At 43.6% G+C, this 25,325-nt stretch overlaps 3 protein-coding genes across 3 annotated transcripts; 2 read left to right on the forward strand and 1 right to left on the reverse strand.

The window, feature by feature from the left end:
• Window positions 1-1,373: 1,373 nt before the first annotated feature.
• Window positions 1,374-8,376, forward strand: pwwp2a (PWWP domain containing 2A). The gene is made up of 2 exons (XM_068331527.1): window positions 1,374-2,582; window positions 4,577-8,376. The coding sequence occupies exons 1-2, from the start codon at window positions 1,612-1,614 to the stop codon at window positions 6,459-6,461; spliced, it is 2,856 nt and encodes a 951-aa protein (XP_068187628.1). The 5' UTR covers window positions 1,374-1,611; the 3' UTR covers window positions 6,462-8,376.
• Window positions 8,377-11,546: 3,170 nt separating this feature from the next.
• On the forward strand, window positions 11,547-17,650 carry slc23a1 (solute carrier family 23 member 1). The gene is made up of 14 exons (XM_068332164.1): window positions 11,547-11,584; window positions 13,073-13,246; window positions 13,379-13,536; window positions 13,606-13,694; window positions 13,774-13,841; window positions 14,141-14,322; window positions 14,455-14,575; window positions 15,094-15,250; window positions 15,360-15,507; window positions 15,594-15,699; window positions 16,653-16,782; window positions 16,862-17,005; window positions 17,218-17,313; window positions 17,411-17,650. The coding sequence occupies exons 1-14, from the start codon at window positions 11,567-11,569 to the stop codon at window positions 17,635-17,637; spliced, it is 1,818 nt and encodes a 605-aa protein (XP_068188265.1). The 5' UTR covers window positions 11,547-11,566; the 3' UTR covers window positions 17,638-17,650.
• Window positions 17,651-19,994: 2,344 nt separating this feature from the next.
• On the reverse strand, window positions 19,995-24,177 carry LOC137606751 (uncharacterized). The gene is made up of 5 exons (XM_068332163.1): window positions 24,008-24,177; window positions 22,575-22,985; window positions 22,054-22,164; window positions 21,740-21,947; window positions 19,995-21,640 (listed from the first exon to the last, which is right to left on the reverse strand). The coding sequence occupies exons 2-5, from the start codon at window positions 22,932-22,934 to the stop codon at window positions 20,007-20,009; spliced, it is 2,313 nt and encodes a 770-aa protein (XP_068188264.1). The 5' UTR covers window positions 22,935-22,985; window positions 24,008-24,177; the 3' UTR covers window positions 19,995-20,006.
• Window positions 24,178-25,325: the final 1,148 nt, after the last annotated feature.

The raw sequence follows: 25,325 nt of genomic DNA on the forward strand, positions 1-25,325 counted from the left end.
GGATGAAAATCAGCGTTCTCTTGCATCCATATTCATGCAAGATCATCGATTAAATCTGAGGCTCCACCCTTTTTCAGCTGAAAAAAGGGTGGAGTTCATGTATCTCAGTGTCTTATTCATGAGTGCGGGAACAATGGAACGTGAAATAGAAAGGCAGATCGGTGCAGAGTCCACAGAGATGCAGTCACTCAACCAGTCTGTGAAAAAGAAAAAAGAAATGAGCCTCAAAGTGGAGCTCTCCTTTTACCATTCAGTATATTTTTAAACCCTCACCTATGGTCATGAGATCTGGGTAATGACTGAAAAGATAAAATTGCAAGTATAAGCCGCTGAGATTAATTAACTCTGTATGGTATTGTGACTCAGCCTTAGAGATATGGTAAGGAGCTCAGATATCCAGGAGATGCTCAAGGTAGAGCTGTTACTCCAGTGTCCAGCTGAGGTGGCATCCAGCAGACATCTGTGTGCAATTTCCTCCAGGATTAATAAAGTATATATCTATCTATCTGGTCAGAATGCCTTCCTGGAGAGGTGTGCCAGGCATATCCATCTAGGAAGAGATCCAGAGGCAGACCTAGAACTTGCTGACGAGATTATATCTCTTGGTTGGCCTTGGGAATGCCATGAGATCGTCCCAGAGGAGTTGATGGAATCGGCTGGGGAGAAGTGTCTGAACTTCCTGCTCCGACTGCTGCCACATGCGACCCAGATACACTATATGTCTAACCCTGCCACAGACTTATGTAATCCTGCAACAAAGCAGAAAAAGCAGTAAACTAGAAAGATACTCAGTCGAACTCTGCCATGTTAATTAATGTGCAGTGTAAACGCAGCTGCTCTCCGGTTTCTCACAGTATCAAAGAAAGTGGGAAAAAAAATTGATGACAATACTATATCAATACTTGGTCCACATATGTTGTGGTTCCATCATGGATTCCAGCATTCTGTAAATGAGGAAGTTGTTCATCCTTTCAGAGAACTGGTAGATGGAACAAACCTGAACTACTGAAGACTATCTTCACTTGAATTTTCCTCATTGGTTCTGGCCTTCAGATTTGATTGGAAACAAAGCTATGGTCTTCACTGTTTTCTGCTACTGTAGCAATTTTCTTGCCAGTCAGCAGATCATTATTTCATCGATGCTGATCATAAAAATGGGTCGTTGATTGAATGAAAATCTGTGTCATGATAACATGATTTGAAGTCAGTCTTTGTTACAAAGTTAAAACAAAAAATACAGAACATTAATTGAAACAGGATTCATGTTTAATTACCAGCAGTCACTTATGTTCGTATTTAATGGTATTAAAAACATTTTGAATAAAATTGATATTTTGTTGATTTAATATATTGATTCTATATGATATAAATATTATAAATTCAGATCAGAAGTAAATTTATTGTTCATCTTTTGCTTCGTTGTTTTTGTCTCGTAAAACCAAGCGCCCTCTGGCGGCGGCTTAGCGTCACACAGACTCAGATAGAATCATCCAATCACAGAAGAGTTTCGTTTGAGTGACGTGACTCTCTGCCAATGGCAGCGCCCATGCGCAATGAGCAGCGTTTCGGGAGGGCGGGGCAAAGTGCTTCTCAGCAGCATAGCGGAAGAAAATGGCGGCCGTGGCTGCAGAGCCAGGAGCTGCGGCGGTACCGACAACAACAATAACCGCGGCTACTGATGACGAGGGCCCACCAGAATCGGGTCCAGTAGGGCAAGGACTTCCAGTAACTATGCCTGAGACAAACGAGCCGCGGGAGTACGGTCCGGCTGTTGAATCAGTTGTCCCGCGGTGTGAGGATGGTGGGGACGGGGAGGAGCGCCGCCATGTCAGGCCAGAGCTGGAGCCTGCGGCGGGAAAAGCGCTCTCTGATAACGCCGCTCACGATGAGCTGATAAATAACTTTCCGGTGGATCGGATCACGATGGACCGGTTCTCTCCTGGTGTACCAGGGGATCCGGAGGGCGGCGGGAACGTGTCTGTGCAGGCGGTGTACCGCAGCATCCTGGCAGACCCCCAGCCTTCCGCTGTCTTTCTCCACTCCTTTCCGGCTCCTCCTGCCGTCACCGAAGCCGGGCTATCTCTGGCGGAACCGGCGGAACCGACCACCAACGTGACGACGGACCGAGCCGAACCCGCAGACCGAGATAGGGGATACACTGCTCTGATCAAACCGGAGCTGAGGCCCGGCCCAGCTGATGACGCCGCGCTCGACGGTACCGCTGAGCGGCTGTCGGTCGCAGACTGTCTGGATCCGGACGTGGGGTACGGTCAGAACCCAGCGGGGACCGGGGAGACGCCGGACCGCGGCCTTCGAGACTCTTCCCCGCCCTGTCGGTCCCCTAAGAGGCGTCTAGTGCCGGACACCGTGAAGCAGGAGAAACCCACCGCGGTAGACTCTTCCCTGCAGGAGACCGGTTCGGAAGCCGGTCTCGGTGCTCCGCCGCACGCCTCCGTGCAGGATCTGAGTCCGGGGTCCGAGGTCCGGGTCTGCCTGGATCACGTCATCGATGACGCGCTGGTGGTGTCCTTCCGGTTGGGTGAAAAGATTTTCTCCGGGGTGTTGATGGATGTCTCCAAAAGGTAAAAAAAAAACCCACTGAAATAGGATGAAAACTAAATAATGATATTAAATCTATAAAACAAATGATCTCAATAAAGCTTTGTCAAAACCATTTATTCAGCAATTTAATTAGCTAAATATCAAGAACATTTAATGAATTAATATTTTTGATAAAACTGAATATGATATGATGTAAAAAAAAAATGTATAACCAGGATGTACATTGCTTTACGAAAAGGTTTCAGTCAATTATTTTTTCTTTCCATCAGTAAGGGGACATAAAGGGCACAGACAAGACACTGTAGTGGGTTTAAACCATGATTAATCAGTCAGTGATATATAAATCTGATGTAAACTGCTTTTTCTTTTTCTATGTCGAAGCTTCAAGACCAGCATTGAAGAATCAAAACGCTTCAGCAAACATTTCAGTCAAGGAGTCAGTCGTGGATTTTTTTTGATTTTTTTGCTCTTAATCGTGTCCCTTAAAATGACATCAGTTTGACCCAGCGAACTTTCTACAACTTAGGTCAAACACACGGACCTGTCTGTAATGACGATGACTGATATAGTAATCAATTTAAAGAGATCAATGAAGACGTTCTATTTTCTGGTAAAATTCAGTAGATTTATAACAAGGAAAAATAACTTTGATTTCTTGGCGACATTATGTAACCCAGTGGGTTATAATTACAGTGAGCGTTTAATGCGTCTTACAATGATCAGGTCTTTATGATTAATATTATTAAAGTAATTATTCAACTAATAACTGCTACAGTTGATAATTATCATAATTTGATGTGTGAGAAACTTTTGGTTAATTATTCTTTGGTCAAATGTGTACAATCACATCTGGAATAAACATTTATTTTAAAATACCTGCAGGTTATTTTCTTTTTGGCTAGGGAAGGAAAATCTCATTGGTTCTTCAGGATCAGAGATTTTGCAGTGGCAAAAGAAAGTCTCGTCAGACTTTACTTGTTGTTTCAATCTGCAGCTTACCTTAAATTCTCCTTTAGCTACTGTTGTCATGGTAATACACCAAGGCCTTTTTGACTAAGGTATTCCTTAACAATGTTTAAGATGATAACTGTAAGGTTACATTGTTGACTGTTTCTTTAGTCTCAGATTGGATGAAATAAAACACAGAACGTTCAAACAGATTTTAGTTGTTAAACAACGTTTTCAAGCATTTAAGTTGAGTTTTTGACAGAATTATGAGTCAAAAATGTAATCACCTGATATCCAAAGTCTCCCAACTCCCTATGATTTGAAATGAGCCATTTTATTTGAGAAGATATTGAAAACCTTTTCCGTCAGCCCTGATCAGCTTTTTAGATCTGTGCTGAGTCAATCAATTATATACCGTTCAAACCTTTTTCTTTTACAATAAAAAGTCTAATTTTTACAGTTGACCGCGTCGTCGAAAACCAACATTTCTGAGACTAGTTCCGTAACATCCAGGTATTGCTTAATACTTTTATATCCATACAATCAGTATATTTGAGAGTTTTTGTTCGTATTTTGTTTTCTAAATGTGTTTTTCTGTATATTTATACTCCACAGTAGATCAAATAAGTGCTGGGTGTAAAAGGTCTTTATTTAAATTTGCACTTGAGGTTATGCTCTTATATTTAACTCATTGGCTGCCAGTGCTTTGTAAGAATTGATCTCCTTCTGCGGATTTTGTCCGATGCTCTGGATATTTATATATAGCAAAGTTTTCTTTGCGTTCTCGATTAGATGCATCATCATGTTCGCTCGCGGGTGAACGCCGACATACGCACACTTTGTTGCTGCACAACTTCTCCATCTTCCACTGATTCTCCATCCACTGGATCAGTCGTCATGGACGCTAAATTCTATTATTAGAATCCTGATTTTTACTGACAAGCTCCGGCGGACCGTCCCCCAGCCCCCCCCATGTAAAAAAACGTAACTGGCATCAATGGCAGCCAGTGAGTTAATCATGTCTGACTGTGTTTTAGCCTCTGACGTTGTCGCTCTGTGTGTTCAGGTTCGGCCCGTACGGTATTCCCATCACGGTGTTTCCCAGACGGGACGACCGCAGTCGACCTCAGGTGTCCGTGCCGTCGCAGCCAATCACCGACGAGGATCCGTCCACCAAACAGGAAGAGGTCACCAACAGCTGTCCCTCCCAGCCCCCGCCCCAGCCACACCCTTGGACCTCTAAACCGCCGCCACTGTTCCAGGAGGGCGCGCCGTACCCCCCTCCTCTGTTCATCAGGGACACCTACAACCAGGCCTTACCTCAGCCGCTGCCGCGTAAGATCAAACGGCCCAAGCGGCGCTACCGCTGCGAGGAGCCCACGTCCATCATGAACGCCATCAAGCTGCGACCCCGCCAGGTGCTCTGCGATAAGTGCAAAGGCGTAGTGGTGTCAGGCGGGCACAGGGAAGCCCGGCGGGGTCCGGTGGATTTGAGGGGCGATGAGGCGTCGCGGCGGCGGCGACCGGCCGACGGCCCGATCTCGTCCGAAGTGAAACGCCTGAGGAGCGACGACAAGGGGGGACGCGGCGCCGTCGACAGGCGCTCATCATCAGGGATACGTGTGTCGTCGTCGTCAGCCTCGTCCCCTCGCGTCCTGAGGGGCGTGGCTTCGTCGTCCTCGTCAGGATCCTCGTCCAGTCGAATGTGTCTGAAGCTGAACTCTAAGAAGGTTCTGGCCAAAGGTTCTGCCGTGGAGCGCTCCAAAGCGCGTCAGGTTCTCAAGAAGCTCGCCAGGAATTCTCAGTCGCCTTCGCAGCATCGCCGGCCCAAAGTCCAGAACCAGAATCAGAACCAGGGTCAGAGCCAGAACCAGGAGCACAACAAGGCTGTAACGCGAGCCGCGGCGCTCCAGAACCACAACCAGAAGGTCCACTTCACGCGTCGCCAGCACCTCAGCGGTACCGCCGTCAGCTCCGGCCCCCACGCGCCTCTTCCTCCCCGCGTTCGCCTCAAACCGCAAAGGTATCGTACCGACGACGGCCAGGTGTCCTGCTCCTCCTCCTCCTCCTCCTCCCCCCCGCCAAACCACAATGTTCGATCTTCACCCCCAAAATCCGCTTTAAGCCCCGCCCTCACGCCCACGTCTAGCACAGCCCCGCCCACTGGCACCACCCCTCCCTCAGCCACGGCGCCACCTCCAACGCTCCACCCCGCTGCTAGTGTTTCCATGGAAACGCTGGAGGGTCACCCCACTGAGGAGAAAGGGGCGGGGCCGGGGGACGAAGGGCAGGTCGTGGATCCGCCCCCCCACTGCTCCCTGGACTCCTCTCACTTTGAGTGCAGCTCCACAGAAACCTTTGACCCCCCCTCGTCCTCCCCCTCCACCCCCGCTCCTCTTCCCTCCTTCTCGGTGGGACCGCAGTGTCCCTCCTCTTCCGCCGCCGCCGCCGCCCCCAAAGCCGCCAGCAGGGAGACGCCGGCGGGTGGCGAGGAGGAGGAGGAGGAGGAGGAGGAGGGAGGCGAACTGAAGAGACGCCGCAAGTCTTCCACGTCCTCCTCCTCCTCCTCGTCCTCGTCCACGTCGTCCGTCTTCTCCAAGCTGGTGTCCAAGTGTTTGCTCCCCGACGGTCGGACGGTGTGCGTCGGCGACATCGTCTGGGCCAAGATTTACGGCTTCCCCTGGTGGCCGGCGCGCGTCCTCGGCATCACGGTGTCGCGGCGCGGCGACACGGGCCTGGCGGTGCGGCAGGAAGCGCGCGTGTCCTGGTTCGGCTCCCCCACCACCTCCTTCCTGCCGCTCACCCAGCTGTCGCCCTTCCTAGAGAGCTTCCAGTCCCGCTTTGACAGAAAGAGGAAGGGGCCGTACCGCCGCGCCATCGCCGAGGCCGCCAGCGCCGCCAAACAGCTGACGCCCGAAGTCCGAGCGCTGCTCACGCAGTTCGAAACGTAGCATCGGCTACCGCTGCCAAACACCTCCCTGCTTCTACGTGTGTGTGTCCCCCACCACCCCACCTTTACACACCCCCCTTCAACCACTTCAGGAGGCAGGAGTATCCCCTCCCTCCCCTTCCTTAGACTAATACCTGTCTGTCTGTCAGACTGAATGCAGACAGACGGCGATTTTTCATGATTCTGTTTCCTGTTTGGAGGGGAGGGGCTTTGGAATTACCTGTCAGTGTTCAGGGGGGGACGTGGGCGGGGCTTTTCTGTTCTGGGGTTACGTTCTCCCTTCTCCTGTTTCCGACAGGGCTCAATCATCTTCAGCGTTTCCACTCACCTCAGCCTGTTCAAGGGTCATTTACACCTTTTTTTTGTGAGTTTAAAGCTGTTGCTGTTTCAAAATGAGTGTCTCATGTTAGACACTTTCCAGAGGCATTATGGGAAATGTAGGGTCTGAATCTTTTTTTTTTTTTTAATTTTCTCACCCGAATTGTGCTGCTCTGATAATTCTGCTGAACCGATAGGGCTTGTTGAAACGGTCAAACTGCTGCTTTATGAAGACCTTGCACCTTTACATCGGTGCACATTAAGAATAAATTATCAAAACGCTAATTAAGATTCAATTGGTAGAGCTATTAGTGAAGCTAATAGTCATTGAGCTTGGCTCAGCTGTCCTGAACGCCAACAGCCGATTAGTTTATGAATGAAGTGTTTGATGAAAATGTAAGACACTAATATTTGCTCTTTCATAATAGGAGTTTTAATTACTGTTTGATTGGATGCTTTGGTTCAACATGTTTGTCCAGCGTCGGTCTGGCAGGCGTGGCGGTGTGAAACGCTGTGGCATGCCGACCTGTCACTTCCTGTTGTGTTGGTTCTCCTGGTTCCTCCCGGCTCTGCTGAAGAATGCCCACAGACTGAAGACGTTCTCTAGTACCTGATTAAAAACTGTGAAGTAATGTTGTTCAAACTGAGGCCGGGGGACCCAAACAAGCGCAGCTCAGTAAGCGAGACGGTTTTTCTCGTCTGTATTTATTTTAATTGAAATTGACTTTTTTTTTTTTAATTCAGCAAAGTCGGTTACTAAATTCTACCACTCTGTGGTGAAGTCACCCACGAGCCAACGGATCAGAGGCCTGAACTATGAAGTTGGATTTATGGTTGTGGTTCATTATAAAACAACTTTTAGCTTTACGACGTGGCTTCATTTTGTCGTTCTTGCGCAGGAAGATAATTTATAGGAACAAAATAATATCTCTGTAAAACGTCGGAGTACGTCTCTGCGTTCATACTACATACAGAGACTGTTTGGACCACTAGCTTGTGCTTTATCATCAGTTTGCCTCTCTGGTCTAATTGAAATGACCAGAGTGGCATCTGAGAGAATAAAGCTTGAAGAGATTTTGAAAATGCAATTCCAAAACACGTCCTCTGATTTGGACATCTGGGTCGACTTACAGTCGATAGCATTCGTGACATTGGTCTTTGTTGAGGTTGGTGAAGCTGCATGACGATAAAGGACCTTGGAGACGTTCAGTTTCAGACGTCTATGGTCTGGTATGAGATCAGGTCCCTGTAGTCCTGCTGTTTGGGACCCCGGAGCTTCAGTTTAACAACATTAGACTGACAGACGGACAGGTAGGACACACTGACTGTTAAACTGGACAGCTGCTCTCATGATGATGAAGATGAAGGTAGATTTTTCCCTCTCTGCTGTTTGTAGTTTCAGCTGTCAGACTCTCTTTACCGTCTGTTTGCAGATCAGATATCCTGAACTAAAAAAAAAAAAAAAAATGTTGGGACACAGTACAGAAAAACACAGACAAAAATAAAAAGTAAAAATACGAGAATCCGTCTGAGAGTTGATCTGTGTACTTGTTCATTTTCTGTTGTTTTTAAATCTATTAAAAAACTGTCAAACTTCTCTTTGAATCGTCGTCGTCGTCATTTTAACCATTTTTCTGTGATGATTTCACTGTGGGAGTTGTAGTGGTGCCTTGCTCAGTGGCACAGTGGCTACATGTGTCAGTCAGATTTTCTCACCTGCAAACAGATATTTGGTAAACGGGTCTGCAGAGTTGCTCCTACCAAAAATATCAGCGATGAACGGGTCTAGATCAGACAAATGAATTAAATGTTCTGAGATTTTCAATCATTTGAAATTCAAATTGAGGTGTTAATGACTTTGTAAAATTTGGTCAATTTGTTGCTGATTTTTTTGGTAAAATCATCTCTTACAACCAGAGTGGGAAAATACCTGTAGCTACTGACGAGATACCGGAATAATTGATCAGATACATGATAAATAACTTTCATATTAACAACTATTGGTTGAAAAAAATCCTAGATGTGTAAGTAGTGTTTGCATATTAATTCAAAGCTGTTAATGTGGTTGTAACTGCTAAAAAGCATAGTTTAATTGAAATACAATCATTGAACAATATAAGATAATACCCCTGAAAAGATGCAACAAATAGACTAGTGCATCTACTTTATTTTTTTGCCACAAAAGAACCTTTGTGTTGTGAATTCCATTTAATTTAGTAATATTAAGGGTGAAAGTACTTCTCTAGTTAGCAAAATGCTTCACACAGGATTTAGTGTAACTTCAAAGGTGTTTCAATGGAAGCCCCTAAGAGGAAAAATGAATAATATAATGTGCTTAATGCATATTTTTCACAGATAACCCTTTAAGTCACCTTAAAAATGATGTTTCTATAGAAGCAATGAAATCTTGACACGCTGATCATTTAAAACTACAGTAGGAGCCCAGATTTTTCAACACCATTAAGCTAACATTCAGGAAAAGTGTTCACTTCTCAGGTTTACTTGTATTTCAGAAAAATTAAATTCATGGAGATACAGAAATATAGCTCTGCTGACATCATCAGTGATGCATGTCTGCTGACATCATATGTGACACCTGTGTCTCCTCTCTCTGCAGCACAACAATGAAGAGTTGCTGATGCTGAGAATCCTGCGCTCTGATTGGCCAAGAGGCTACGTGCGGAGTCAAAGCAGCTGGTCACCGTTCACGTGGACATAAATAACTAAGTGAAGAGTTTATATTTATAAAGAGAACAAAGCTTATACATCACTTTCAGCCTATCACTAAGTGTTGTCATAGATACTAGATTCAAATTGATAAATCATGCTTAATTGTGCGTCCTCCAATCAGCTTTCATATCGTTTATCAATCAGGTCAGGCTGTGTTAAAATATCAGAGCAAAGATGGGTTGCCACGTAAACTTAAATTAGCATTAAGAGTGGTAATGGGGTACCTGTTAGCCTAGCTTAGCGCAATAGCTGGCAGTTAGGGAAGGTATTTGTAGCTGTAGTTAATGTCATGACGGGTGAATATCTGATTATTGATCAGATTTAGAATCAGCTTCATCTGTTTGTATTTGCACAGGTGAGACAAATATAAATTATGATTTAAAAAAAAGTTTCCTTGAATTCTGTTTTTTTAAATTCAGAGAAAGCGAGCGTCTGCTCTGATGTTTAGTGTGAGATTTAAGTGATGATTTTATTGAATCAATAATAAGGTGTAACAATACTTTGTTTTTTGTTTTTCTTCTATCAGAAGAAATGAAATGTTCTGCTGTCGATTTTTAGAATGAATATATAAAGCTCCTAAAATGGTAAGTTAAAAACCTTCCTGCTCTAAGTAATTATGTAGTGGAGCTGACCTCCACTGGAACCAGGCGCCCTCTGCTGGTAGAACTGGTGCAGGTGCAGCTCGTCCCTTACCTTCCTGATGAATCCCTTGAGCTGGCAGTGGAGCGTGAACAGTTGCATTGTGGACCTATGAAGATCCAGATTTCCTGGAGTTTTAATCACATGACTGGATTTAGCACATCACTAATTTAACTTCATACTCATCTGTTAGTGAGAGTTAGTTATTGGTAAAGAGCTACTGAATCAGTCCTGATCTGAGGTCAGAACTGCTTTAAACTGGTCTGAACTGGTTACCTGAAGGTTATATTTTGATTTAAATCATCTTTCCATCCTCACAGTCATTTTTATTTTATTTCTCTGAACTGAAAATGATGCAAATATGTGATGACAAAACTTTATTATAATATTGTGTATAAAATCCAGAAGATGAATGCAATAAAAAGGCTGCATGTGTGAAACCATTTTGTCCTGTTGCTGGATTATTGGTTGGTGTTTTTGAGTTACACTCCAATTTTGTTTCGTTCATTCCTGATGTATTTTCTGAACTGACGGTGTCTCCAGATGGAGATTAGTCTCAACATGTCTGTAGATCCTGATATATTTCTTCAGAATTAGAAATAATTTAGTCACAATTACATTTCAGAAGTAAAAACACAAGAAGTGTCTGTCATATTTTATAACTCAATGTTTCAAAAGTACAATTTTATTCCTCTTTCATTGGTACGTGTCATGTAATGTGTGGAGGTGGAGGTGTTCTTCATGCTGAAAGCTCTCTCACGAGAAGACATGCGTAAACTTTATTTGTCTAGAACAATGTAGAGGAGCTGCATTACCTCAGTTACGTATTACGGATTAGGTGTTTTTACTTGGATTGGACTATTATACATTATTTTTATTGTTATTATTCATGATATTGATAGTATGAAAAGACCCCATAGTGGAATGTTTAGTCTTCTCACCTGTGTCTCACCTGAGTCTGATCATTACTAAATACTATGTGTGTGATTGATCTCTGTGTTCTCTGTGATTGACAAAGATCTGAACATCTTTAGGGCAGATATAATTAAATATGAGAATAGACCCCTGGAGTGGCCACCCCTCCCCAAGCCCCTCCCTTACCGAAAAAAATGTGTACTGGTGATAAATATAAGTCAGTTATTGATAATCAGTGATCTTGTCACATGTAGTGTGTGTGTGTGTGTGTGTGTGTGTGTGTGTGTGTGTGCATGCGCGTGCACATGTGTGTATTGGTTAATCTGTGGACTAGCTCTATGGACTTTCACCCTAGGGACTCTCTCTCTCTCTCTCTCTCTCTCTCTCTCTCTTCTCTCTCTCTCTCTCTCTCTCTCTCTCTCTCTCTCTCTCTCTCTGTCTCTCTCTCTCTCTCTCCCCCCTTTATGTTCAGCTCTCAATTATCCAGGACACCAAAAAGCTGCAATGGAAGACCACTGTAAGGTAAACTGATCACTGTTTGATTATGGACTCTAAAATACTGTCAATCAAAAGTTTTGTAATTTTAACAGTCAATCTTAATCTCACTGAGTGAAAACAGGAAGGTCGTGGAACCGGGTTATTCCAGGGGTAGAAAACAGGAGGACTAGAGGACCTGAGACCAGAAGAACTAGAAGACTGGACAACAGGAGGACTAAAACATAGGAGAACAGGAGGATTAGACAATTGGAGAACCAGAGGATAGAGGACTGGAGAACAGGAGGAGTAGAACATAGGGGAATAGGAGGACTAGAAAACAAGAAAGAAAACTGTGATATCTGTGTTTATTCATAGTATCTTTGTGTAAACATAATCTGACCCCCTTGAACATTTTGCCTTGAATGAATTTCAATCCAATAAAGAATCACCATAAAAAGCTCGGCTCTTGAGATGACGTACGACACACTATAGATTTAAATCCTGCACAGACAGACTGGAGGCTTCGCGGGCGAATGAAAGGTATAAGATCCAGTTCTTAATCTGACCAATACATTAGGAAGATTTCAATGTCATGGTAACGCAGATCAACGAGATTTACTATAGAAATTTTACAAATAACGAGACGACCGGTCAAAAAGTCCAGTTATAGAAAGATCGAGTTATAATAGGCAGTCTAGCAGGAAAGATTCCACTTTCCACGATAAAGAAAAAGTTTGAGGAATAAAGCAAATATCACCATGATAGAAGAGAGTTTATTTCCCTGTGTGTCAGCTCAGTGATGAAGTGGTGATTTGGTTCTGGGTTCAGTGTCACCTCAGGTCAGCACAGGTCCCCAAGGTCATGTAAAGTGGTTATTGAGGAAGGATGGGCTCCAAGCAGCATAACGTTGTTTCATCTAGTTTACAATTTACAGCATGCGAGGAAATGAAAAGTCATAAAGGAATATGAAAACGACAGTTTCAAAGCTATTGTTTTACATTTCTGTTAGATATTCCTGCCACATCCTGGATAATTTTCAAAGAGGGCAAAGTTGATGCTGCACAATTTGCTTGAATAGCGCTGTCTTTTAGTCACGTGATGTCTCTTCTGTGTCAGTTTGATGGTGATTCATTCAAAGCATGTCTGCAGACAGCTGTAAATAATTGACAGAGTTTACGATCCAGTTTTAAGCAAACATTTTGATATCATTTATGTTGACAACAATCCAGAGTGATCAAACTGATGTATTTATTATCTAAAATCATTCTGTGTTTGTTCAAAAATAGAAAACACTGACTGGTAAAGAATTAAATTGGAATTCTATTCCACTCTTGCTTGGATTAAAACTTCAGATACACATAATTTGGAGGTCTTCAATGTTGTTTCTGCCGCTTTATAATCCAGATCTGTCCAGATAAAGGACCGGTCTGGACTGGCTACAATCACGATACCAGTTCATCCATTAACCTCTTTACTCAACAATTGTCAATCGGATGTTTGTGTAATAGTAAATCTTGTAATCTGTCCAATCAGAGACATGATTATCTGGAAGAAGAGCCGGAACAAAAATCAGAGGGAGACAACTTTCCAATGGAAGAAATCAAAGTCAATGAACAGCCAATGGGAGTCCAGAGGATGAGGTCGGACATGATTTACACGATTGAGGATGTCCCTCCCTGGTACTTGTGTATTCTACTGGGACTACAGGTAATAAATCTGAGATTCATATTCAGGGACTACTGGATTAGACAGATTAGGTATAGGATGGGTTAATTTGGTAAGGTGTCTAGTTAAGTTTCCATGTGGTATCCCCTGTCATTTGTTCTAATCCATCCTCAGCACTACCTGACGTGTTTCAGCGGCACCATAGCGATACCGTTCCTTCTGGCCGAGGCCATGTGTGTCGGACAAGACCAGGAAACCATCAGTAAGCTGATCGGTACCATTTTCACCACTGTTGGAATCACAACTCTGATCCAGACCACTGTGGGAGTCAGGTGAGTCAGTGGCAGTCACGTGAGTGTGTGAGAGTTGCGTAACACTCACACATGTGTGTTTGTGTACAGACTTCCTCTGTTTCAGGCCAGTGCTTTAGCTTTCCTGATTCCAGCACAAGCAATCCTCAGTCTGGACCGCTGGACGTGTCCCAGTGAAAGTGAGTGGGCCATGAATTTACATAACATTACATTTATGATAATGACAACGCATCTTTTTGTTGTCGTATACCTTTGCAGAAGAGATTTATGGGAATTGGAGTCTCCCATTGAACACGTCACATGTCTGGCAGCCACGCATCAGAGAGGTAAACGACACTTATTTTTACAGCGGGTTTGGTTTGGTCCAGGTTGTATTATCATTACAGAGCAATCAGGAAGTCATGAAGACGGCAGCTTCTGTGATTCAGGTAATAAAAAGTGGGAGGAGGTCATGTAGGTCAAGGAGAAAGACTTTAACACCACTGTTGTACAATAACACACTTCAGATGAAGTCGTTCAAAGTTGACAACAAATAAAAAAAATATTCCACAATTTCCTGTAGAATCAGTCTCACTCCAGCCGTCATCACTAACATCACCACAACTCATTTATTTGTGGGTTTCAGATCCAAGGGGCCATCATTGTTTCCAGCATACTGGAATTTGTGATTGGTTTGTGTGGGTTGCCAGGTTTGCTCCTGAAGTACATCGGCCCTCTTACCATCACCCCGACGGTGTCGCTGATCGGCCTGTCTGTGTTCACCACAGCCGGAGAGAGAGCCGGGTCCCACTGGGGACTGTCGTCACTGTGAGCCCAGTTCTGTCCACCTGAAGACGTCTTTATCTCTGCTGCTTCTGCTCCGATAAGCTAAATATGCATTTACTGTTTGGCAGATAAGCTGATCTCTCACTCTCTTTCTCTCTGTCTTTATCTATACAGGTGTATTTTGCTCATTGTACTGTTTGGTCAGTGCCTGAAAGAGACATCACTTCCTGTTCCTGTTTACAAACGAAAGAAAGGACTGGCCACCACCAGAGTCCAGATATTCAAAATGTTTCCTGTAAATGCAAAACACAAACGCAAACAATTCAAGATTATGAGAAATTACAAAGATCTAAAAAAAAAATTTTAAAATAAGAGAACAATTTTAGAATGATGTATTTAAGACTTAGAGGATATTCCAGATTCCTGGAACAGTAGTTGAGTTTGTGAGTAGTTGACATGAGGCTCGTCCATGTGAATTCAAGACAGAGTATGAAGTTAAAGGTCAGCGATGCATTCACGAGATCATCAATGTAAAGCTATAAAAAACAAAGGTTAAGATTTCAGTCGTGGTTTCATTTTCCTCATCCTGGTCGTGAGTACAGCTGCTGCAACAAACAAGATTACAGTACATAATCAAAACGTGATAGAAGCAGGATAAACTTTTTAAAAAAGCAGTCCTTCACACCCGCGCTAGTTTTCACGTGCTTTCCTCTCTTTCAGAGTTCCTGCGTTATGATTGGTTTAACCTGCCTCACTTCCTGTTTGCGTTTTTTCGACTGGTTAGTTATTTTAACTTCCTGACGTCCTTCTCAGATCATTCTCTCCATCATGCTGGTTTGGCTGGTTTGCTATGTTTTCACTCTGACCAACCTGTTGCCAACGGATCCTGATCGCTATGGACACAAGGCCCGGACAGATGCACGTGGTGACATCATAAAATCAGCTCCCTGGTTCAGAGTCCCCTACCCTTGTACGACACCAAATCACAATCCCGGCATCTGGAAAGAAACAGTCAGAAGTTAATCCAGGTCAGCACTGGACAACCTCCTGTGAGCTCATACATTTCTGGTCTCTGATAGGCCAGTGGGGATTGCCGGTGGTAACGGTTGCCGGGGTGCTGGGGATGCTGAGTGCTACCATGGCAGGTATCGTGGAGTCAGTTGGAGATTATTATGCCTGTGCACGTCTGTCTGGGTCTACGCCCCCTCCAGTACACGCCATCAACAGGTGAGAGGACACACAATGTTGTCCTATCGGACAGACTCCGCCCACAGAAGTGTCTGATGTTTTGTTTCGTTTTTTCTTTGTCTCAGAGGCATCTTCATTGAAGGCATCTCCTGCATCCTTGCTGGCTTTTTAGGGACAGGAAATGGTTCCACCTCCTCCAGTCTAAATATAGGCGTTTTGGGCATCACCAAGGTAACAGAAGCCATGCCAATGGGATGCTTTTTTATTTGAGTTGAAACATGCATTTCTCGACATCTGTAACTCCCCTCAGGCCCCTGCAGAGCATTCCTAGGCCTCATAGCACAGATCAGACCAATCAGAGAAAGTTCTTTCAAAATGTCAAAGTGGTTGAACTCTTACCTGTGTCAAATAGACATCCATCACCCAGAACTAGGCTTGTCAAGTCACCTGTAGGCCATTTGAGGATTTAAGGCTGGAATGCATTCACTTGCAAGGAATGCCAAGCCTCTCTGCTTTTAGCTAGATCAGTTTAAGACCTGAGGAAAACCAAGGAGCTGTTCAACATGAAATCTAGACCTCAGCTTTGAATTTTTATTTCACTAGTTCACTGACTACAACATTTTCCTCTAATCTGCACAATCTCTCTCTCTCACTCTGTGAGTCAGACTCACTACGGTGTCTGACGGGTATCTTTATAGTTTTATAGTTTTACAATCTATTTTTTATATATTTATTACCCCATTGAACATACCTGTTTATATTGTGCATGTCTGTTTATTGTGTATATAGTGTTAGTGTTGGCTTTCTGTGTATTGCACTCTGCATTTCGTTTTTGTGCACCAACCCTGTCTTTTGTATAATACTGCTTTATGTGCCTTCAGCTGCCGCTTGGGGACAATTTTTTTTTTTTTAATTTAATTGAATTGAATAGAAACTTTTTGCTTTTGCTGTTTCATCAACGTTACAAATGGATCTCAATCGAAACAACTTTTAAAGGTGGCCTCTTTTCACATTCACTTTGAAATTCACATACACACATACACACGCACAATCTGGTATAAACTGGTTTCCATGACCCTGAAATCCTGTGAATTGCAGCTCTTTTCACACATCTTTCCTCTGATCTCAGATCTGCACAGATACGTTTATAGAATGGATGTTTAAATCACGGACCCTATGTGCAGGTGGGCAGCAGGCGGGTGGTGCAGTACGGAGCCGGCATCATGATTGTGTTGGGAACAGTTGGGAAGTTCACAGCTCTGTTTGCCTCACTGCCAGATCCCATCCTTGGAGGAATGTTCTGTACACTGTTTGGTGAGTCAGTCACTGGTTGTGTGCCGGTACGGGTGTGTTAGCGACATGTTGATAATCCGTTTGTGCTGGTGTTCCTCAGGGATGATCACAGCTGTCGGTCTGTCCAACCTGCAGCTCGTGGATTTGAATTCCTCTAGAAACCTTTTTGTTCTTGGGTTTTCAATCTTCTTTGGGTTGACTTTGCCAACGTACATGGACAGACATCCAACCTCCATTAACACAGGTGTGTGCATGTGTGTGTGTGTGGTGGTGGTGGTCGGGTGTTTACAGTGTATTCACTAACCAGGAAGCAAATATTTGCTTTACTTTACCCATGTTAACGTCACTGTTAAAGCATTTGCAAAACACAAGCCCCCAAAGTTCCTCTCTGACACTTCGTATTTGGTTTCCTGGATCTTAAGATGTTGATCCTATAGATCGGTTCTCTGTGTTCAGGTCTTGCAGAACTGGATCAGATTCTGACTGTTCTTCTGTCCAGTGAGATGTTTGTTGGAGGTTTTATGGGTTTCTGTCTCGACAACTCGATACCAGGTAACATGCGAACATACAAACGCTCCATAATCTGCATCAACAGAATTTGTTCCACGGTTCTGTTCTCTATATTAATGCTATAAACACATGTCTTCAGGCACCAGACAGGAACGAGGTTTAGTCCAGTTGAAGCCTTCCTCTTTGTCCTCTACTTCCTATGATCTACCTCTGGGAATGAATGTGATCAAGCGGACTCGTTGGCTCAAGCGGTTTCCTATCAGCCCCACCTTCGTCGGGTTCCGGGGCCCAGACAATCCACCACCAACTGAAGAGGACAAAGAGGAAGAGCCTTCTAGCATCAGCACACACAGCGCTGACGTATGAGAGAGCAGGAAGAAAAACCTTTTATTTCCAAGTGTCGAATGGAAGTGAATGTGAAGTCACATCAGATGTGAAAATACTCTCAATGCTTTAATAATGTCAGAGAAGCAGTCGAGAAAATGAAAAACAGCGTCTTTTTTTCCATTTATTTTTATTTATAACATCAAAAATAGATTGCTTTGCTACAAGTATCAGTCAACACTATAAAAAATGTCAACAATTGTGCAATATAGGGACCAAACAGCAGCATGTTTATTACATAATTACATGTTTCAGTATAATTGGGTTTGTTTGTTTTTTCATTTTATACAAGAGATTTATTTAGACATTGAGTAAAAAATACTTTCAATAATATGTATTTGTACATCATTTTGTGGATGCTGTGATGCATTTTACAGTAATATAGAAGTGATAAAATATGTTTTGGATATTTTCAAATAATGAACTCAATCCTCCCGAAATAAAATATTGGTGATTGATATATTAAAAACACACAAGTCATCAAAAATATTTCTTTTCCTGTTATTTATAAGATATTTGCAGTCTGAATCTGAACAGTCTAAAACTGCATAGCTCTGGCAAAAAAATCTGGAAATGAATCCGATCCCAGAACAACACCCTCTGGACCATCATGTGTTTTATGGCTTTAGCTAATAAACTAGATGAAACTTGATGAAAATCATTGACTTTTTTTACACAACTATGTAGAAATAAGCTTAAACAAACCAAACCAATCTGCAGTGAATACTATTATACTTAGTGGTGGACATTTGTTTTTGTGTGCAAAAGATTACAATAAAATTAAAAAATTAAAAAAAAACACTCAAATTGTGACAACACAGCAGATGAAGATGCTCCATTATAATTTTGTAATTTTGTACATACGTGATCCCCTGCTCACGTTAGCAGGTCACGAAACAGAGCAGCAGGCAGGCCCTGACCCTGACTATTAAAGTCTATTTTTTTAGAATTGTTGAATAAGAGATTGCTGTCTTCATGTTATTAATGGAGTCAACACTGGGTATGGAAAGTTTCTAGACTTCACGACAAAACTTTAAATAATTAAATGTTCTCCGGTGAGGGTATTTTGCAGCCTTTTCCTTAATTTCACAAAAACAACTGAACCAATTTCCACAAAATGTGACGTTATGCGGTTCAAGCAGGCTATGGGGACATGAGAAGGATTGTTCAGCTTTGGTTTAGGTATGTGTGTCATCCTAGACTTAATGCTTTACCATAACAGCTCCAATTAGTCCCTGAAGTCCAACACATGCTACTGTGATCCAGCTCTAAAAAGCTCAACCCTCAAATCACATTTAATGTCGTTTATGATCCTTTGGGAAGACTTTCACAATGAGGTTCTAAAGATAGTTGACGTGGCTAGCTAAGTGAATAGCATGCCACCCCCCTGGGCACCTCCCTGGGGAGGTATTCCAGGCATGTGCCACTGGTAGGAGACCCTGGGGTATACCTAGGATGCACTGGAGGATTATATGTCTTTGCAAGTTTGGAAAGGCCTTAGGGTACCCCCGGAGGAGCTGTAGAGGGGTTCTCTGAGACTGTTGAAACCCTGACCCAGATCCAGAGTCTAGTGATAAGGCCTCGTTCAGACTGGTCACCTATATCCGATTTTTAGCCCATCCAGATTGATATCGGATGTCTCAATTGTGGTCGAGTCAGTCCCATACCACATGATATCCGATTTTTGCGGAACAGATTGAAACCACATTCTGGAGGTAGTTTCATATCGGATTTGGACAGATCCGTCTCAGTGAGAACAGCTCCAAATACTCCGATTGGGTATGGCGGTCTGTGACGTCAGAACAATTGCCAGAATGAACAGCGTTTCACATTACAGAGTGGTAAAAAATGGAAGAACAAGTTGGCAATGTCTGGTGTGTCATAGATTTTCTCCACCTCTACCAGACAGTGATATTGATAATACACTAAGGTAACAAAACTTCATGTTCGTCGTTGTTGTTGTTGCCGCCATCGCAGTTTTATGACCTCACACATTACACGCACAGAACGACCCCTCCACCCCGACGTCATTGTTACGGCACCCCGTCAGATCGGCCGATAATGTGGCCCAATCTGAACACAGCCAGATCGCATTGGGACACTTGCTGAAAACAGTGTGAACAGTCTGCCCTAAAAATCAGATATGGAAGGAAATCCGATATGCCTGCAGTCTGAACACAGCCTAATCACCAAGCTCTTGTTTTCAGACTTAGATTAAATAAAACATAAACAGCATTGAAGGACAGTTGTTGTCAGGCTTCAGCTCCACTGAGACGGTTGGTTGATATTTAAAATGTTCCTGGCTGCAGTCAAATCTGGCATGTCGTCCTGCATGTCCCTGGTGGATGTGATCACAATGCAGTGAAGTTCACCGATGGTGTTTGCAGGGTGAATGGGAGGCAGGGAGTGCCGTACAGCGAGGACACAGCAACTGCTGGCTGTAACTGCATCACCGACAGGACAGCGGGTGTGGGGTTTATCACGGGAGGGGCAAAGTGAGCCGGGTTGGCAAAGCTCACGGGTAAAACGCTGTTGTTTGGGGTGGAGTTGGACACGGGAAGGAACACCTGGACATACTGGCCAGTTTCTGGATCCAGCAGCATCTTCCTCTGAGGTTGTGGGGGCTTGTCCACATAGAAGCAGCGCCCATTTGTAGGGTCTAACATTACATGACAAGAGGCGGCATCTCTGAGGAGAATGCCAGGTGCAGCATTACCACCTGTGATGTTAACAAGTAGGTCCCCACCCACCTGTGCAGGTAAGAGGCCCTGAAACTGCTGCTGTTGATGTTTCTGGTGCTCCGTTTGCTCCTGTGTTGGGGGGGTATCTTTGTTGCCAATGCTCTCCTTGGCTCCCGAGGTCCTAGTCTGATTAGGTGGGCATGTCTGGTTGAAACTGTCTTTCTGGTTGGAGGTGTTTCCAGTCAAACTGGTTTGGTTCTCCTCAGACCTCCTCAGCAGATGGAGGGTGGGAACATTTGGGACATGCTGCAATCTGGTCTGGATGTAGCTCAGGGGGGTGTGCATGTAGCTGACCTTTCCCACATGAGGGCGTATGGAAGTGGGGAAGGCCGGCAGGGCAGTAGGGGTGAAAAAGCAAGAGTGGATGATCTGTTGGGGGGAGTTGGAGGCTAACTGTGAGGTCACACCCTTGACGGAGCTCTGGTCCTGTGCAGACAGCAGAGGCTGTGTCTCCTTGCATGGTCCAGGTTTGGATGGAGGGTGAAGTGGAGGTGGAGCCTGGACGCAGATGGCATGGGGAAGTGAGATCTCTATTTGGTGATGCTCGCTATCAACTCTCTCTGATTGGTTGATCTCTGACAGGTCACTGCAAACAGGCAAATTTTCAGGCAGATCTGACAAAATGTCAGAACAAGCGGTGTTCTCCACTCTACTTTTGTTTGTAATTGGCTCTTTGCCTCGTCTTTGCTGTACAACTGGACGGCTGAATCTGTTGCTCCGGTTATTATTCTGCTGTGATTGGCTGAGAGACAGTGGGATCCTGTTGATCTTCCCTCCAGAGGAGCTACTGTAAGCTACAGCCTTCGTGCTTTTACTGATTTCATCTTGACTTTTGACTGCTACAGCCTGCTGGTAGGTGGGTGGTGGGCTTTTGTCTTGGCCAATCATCGTGATGCTTTTAGACTTACTGTTTTCAGGTGTTGTTGTTGGAGCTGTTGGGAACGAAACGCTGTAGGAGTTTTTCACTAGACTCCTAACGTCTCTCACTACATGAGCTGGGGCTTTAAACATGCCCCCGGTCTTACCTCCTTCCCCCTCCCTCACCTTCTGGTCTACAGACTTCATGAGGCCAGGTAACACCGCAGGTTTCTTTTGTACATATGAGGTTTTAGAGTGGTTCTGCTCTTCTTGCATCTTCTTAGACAAAACATTCTTGATGATGCAGGACGCCATCTTTGTTTTAGTTTCATCCAAAGAGAAGGACTTCTGCAGTCGTTGCCTTGAGGTTCCTCCAACTTGAAAGCCTACAAACGACAAAAAGACAGAATTAAGATATTTCTACAGCAGAATGAAATTTAATCTGGAGAGGGGGGGGTCTTTCTTATAGAATCAGATATGTGTACCTTGACCAGCCCCTGCAATCATGCCTTTGTAGACCCTGTAGCTGTCAGAGTCAATGCTAGTCACTGAAGGCCCGTGCAGGGAGGCAGGCATACTGTGTTGACGTATCAACAGATCGGGGCGGTGACCAACGTTGTGACACAGAAGCTCATTTGCTGAAACCTCACTGTTGGAAATGTGGCCTTTCGCAAGTTCGTCCTTCATCGTGACCTAGAAATGTAGACAGGTAAACAGACAGGTGGACGTACAGGCTTTGGAGACGCGAGCAGGTAGAAGTCATGCCTGTTCTACCTCTACAAGCAGGTAACAGTCATACCTGTACTTCTTCTGTTTTCTTGTCATTAAAGATGTTTTCGACTTCTTTCTTTTTCAGTTGAATCTGACGTTTAGGGACCATCTTTAGCCCCTCCCCCTCCTGACCTTTTTCCTGCAGGACAACAAATAGAAATATACAAAATAAAAGATTGAGCAATAAAATGACCAAATAATAATAATAATTCAGAATTTCAACCAAACTGACTTTTGAAAGACACATATCTGTGGTCCTTTAAGACATCAGCTTCCAGGACTCTCTGATGTCAGACTTCTATACTCATGGACTTATTATGTGCATTATTATTGTTATTACTGCTTCACACACCACAATGCAGTACCTTGAATGTGAAAATCTGGTTTCACAAAGAACATTCATTAAAAAAGTCTTGCCTGGTAAACCTCAAATTGGCTAATCCAAACTTTTTTTTTCCTGTTGCTCCCCTGTGTAAAGGAGATGTAACACATTTCCATATCATTAAATTAAAAAAAAAAAGTAAGGAGTTTATTGATTATAGGGCTCACCAGTGTTTCCATCGTAATGTCAACACACTCAAAACTGCTTTCTGGCTCGGACTCTTCATCATCCGATGGGTGGATGACTGAGGGAGAGAAGTGGAGATAAAGATCCTCCTCCGACCAGTCACTGATACTTCCCTCTTCCTCCTCCTCTTCCTCTGAGCGATTGGTGGAGGACACATCCAGATAATTCGTCTCAGACGTGCCGTTGCTGGTGAATTTAGGTTTCTTTTTACCAGTAACAAGTATTTGTGTGTCTGAATTGTGGTTAGGAAGAATGTCGACTTCTGGGCAGCGGTGAGCACTGAGGAAGGTCTCCGTCCTCCTTCCTTTTCCTCCTCCTCCTCCATCCTGTCCTGTGCTCATCCTATTTAGCTTGATCTGTTCCAGATTCCACCTGTTTGTCTTTTGGAGTCTCTGAAAAAAGATTGATGATTGGTGAAACATGAAAGCACACATTGCTATTAGATGTTCAATCCTCAGGTTGGGCTTATATTCCTTAGTTTCAAGACAGATGCAGAAGTTCAGAGTATATTTATACGCAGAAGATACCTTTATTTACAGCTGAGAATACATTTGTATGCAGATGATACTTTTATTTACAGCTGAGAATATATCTGTATGCAGATGATACTTTATTAAAAACATGAGAATATATCTGTATGCAGATGATACTTTATTAAAAACATGAGAATATATCTGTATGCAGATGATACTTTATTAAAAACATGACCAAAATAGACTTTGTGCGTCACATTTGCAAAAATGATCATGTCATGACTAACCGGCACTGCTGATAAAATATTAAGCAGATTTTGATATGATGATGGATTTGCTTGTATATTTTTAAATTCAAAGGAGATCATGGGACAGTTCTGCCTGTCTGGGAGTACAATTAACACAGCTGGTTTGAATGTCAACGATTTAATGGATCTATAATTAACATTTGATATTAAATGAAATGAAACACATGAGAGGCATCCGTTGGCTTCCGTTCAACACCTCACCATCTGCGTTGCCAATTTGTCATCAAAATGTTTAGCACGTGTGGCTCCAGGTTCACTTACATAAACCCACGTCCTTGTAAATCCCAAATTGTGCTTGTAAAGTGTTGTGTACACATTTCAACTAACGCTTCATGCGTACAGAATATCATGAAGGAGAACCTGGTTTGTTCCCACAGGCCACTAATCTGATGCAGTTACTGCAGTCATACACAACAACAAACACATACATGTTACCATTCAGCGTCACAGGTTTTATAACTCCTGTGTATTCTATGTAATGTTTATGGCCTACCGTTTTATTTACATGACATAAATATATTGCATATGATGATAAATGCTTACTTATACACTGTATACTTATTTTTCACATAAAAGGTGAAATCGCCTCTGTTGATGTGCTGTAGTTGTCTCTCACATGATCCTGATTCTTACCTCCACTGAAAATCAGGATGATCCTGGTTCTGGCTCCTGGTTAAAGACGAGGCTGGTAGCAGGAGTCCAAGATTATATCTAGTCCAGTTCCTGAACCTGTTGGAGGTTTTGGTCTATTTAGTTATTGCAGTGGAGTTCAATCTCAGAGCGCTCCGTATGTGACTGTGTGCGTTTTAGTTCAAACTTGTTGCAACACCGGCTTGATGTTGGGGGTGATCGACGCCCACTGTCCTTCTGGAGAGAGAGGGAGGTTGAGTGTTGGTGACAGACTGCAGGCATAGACAGAGAGAGGACCGTTAGGAACCATGGAGATAAACAGACAGAGCCAGTATCAGACTGCAGCTTTCTATTTTAAGAGGTGATTGACAGACAAGCCTGCAGCTCAATTCCCCTGTCCACCCGACCTCTCTCTCTGTATGTGTCTGTGTGTGTGTGTGTGTGTGTGTGTGTGTGTGTGTGTGTGTGTGTGTGTGTGTGTGTGTGTGTGTGTGTGTGTGTGTGTGTGTGTGTGTGTGTGTGTGTGTGTGTGTGTGTGTGTGTGTGTGTGTGTGTGTGTGTGAAACCTCCAGGGATGAAAAATGAAGCCAATGCCAAAGTGCCAAAACCTGCAGTTCCTCAAATGGCGACACAATCCTTACGGAGCGCCACGTTAAAATTCCCTGCGCAATACAAGAAATGGTTTTTGTATCTACTCATACTCCTCCTTCACAACAACTGCCTGGGGGGGGGTGATTTGTTTTAATGCTTTGAATTATATTATAGCTTAACATTATGCAAGATCATGAATCGGGTCACCTATTTTCAATTTTTTTTTGGTTTTTGCATTTCCTTGGCAACAAATAATACTATTCTTTAAGAAAATAATGGGTATTATTGGGGTTGTCAATAATGATGAGAACGGTATGTTTTACTTTTCCTTCACATCATGTTGGCACTGATTCTGATCTATAGGGATCTGAGCTGAGCTCAATACAGTCAGCTATCCTTCATGGGGCGGGTGAGGTGAAGTCCTCCCAATGGTTGTTGTTGGAGTTGATGGATTTATATGTGAGCTGAACCAGGGAAACGTTATCCGCCAGGACTCTTTGTTAAGCCCTTCTTCCAGAGAATCCATAAAGTTTTCTGCCAGAAAACCCAGTGAGTCAGAAACCATGTCACCACGAAGCCAGGAAACTTTCCATGTTCCGATGGATGAGTGTGTTTTTATTCAAAGCTGTTGTGTTTTTGCCAAAAGGACAGAACTAACTTCTTAAAAATATATTTTTAAATTTCCAGATTTGGTTCAGTCTGTTAAAAAAAAAAAATTTTCATTATATCA

The sequence above is a fragment of the Antennarius striatus genome, chromosome 13 (assembly GCF_040054535.1).
Source record: "Antennarius striatus isolate MH-2024 chromosome 13, ASM4005453v1, whole genome shotgun sequence".
NCBI lineage: Eukaryota > Metazoa > Chordata > Actinopteri > Lophiiformes > Antennariidae > Antennarius > Antennarius striatus.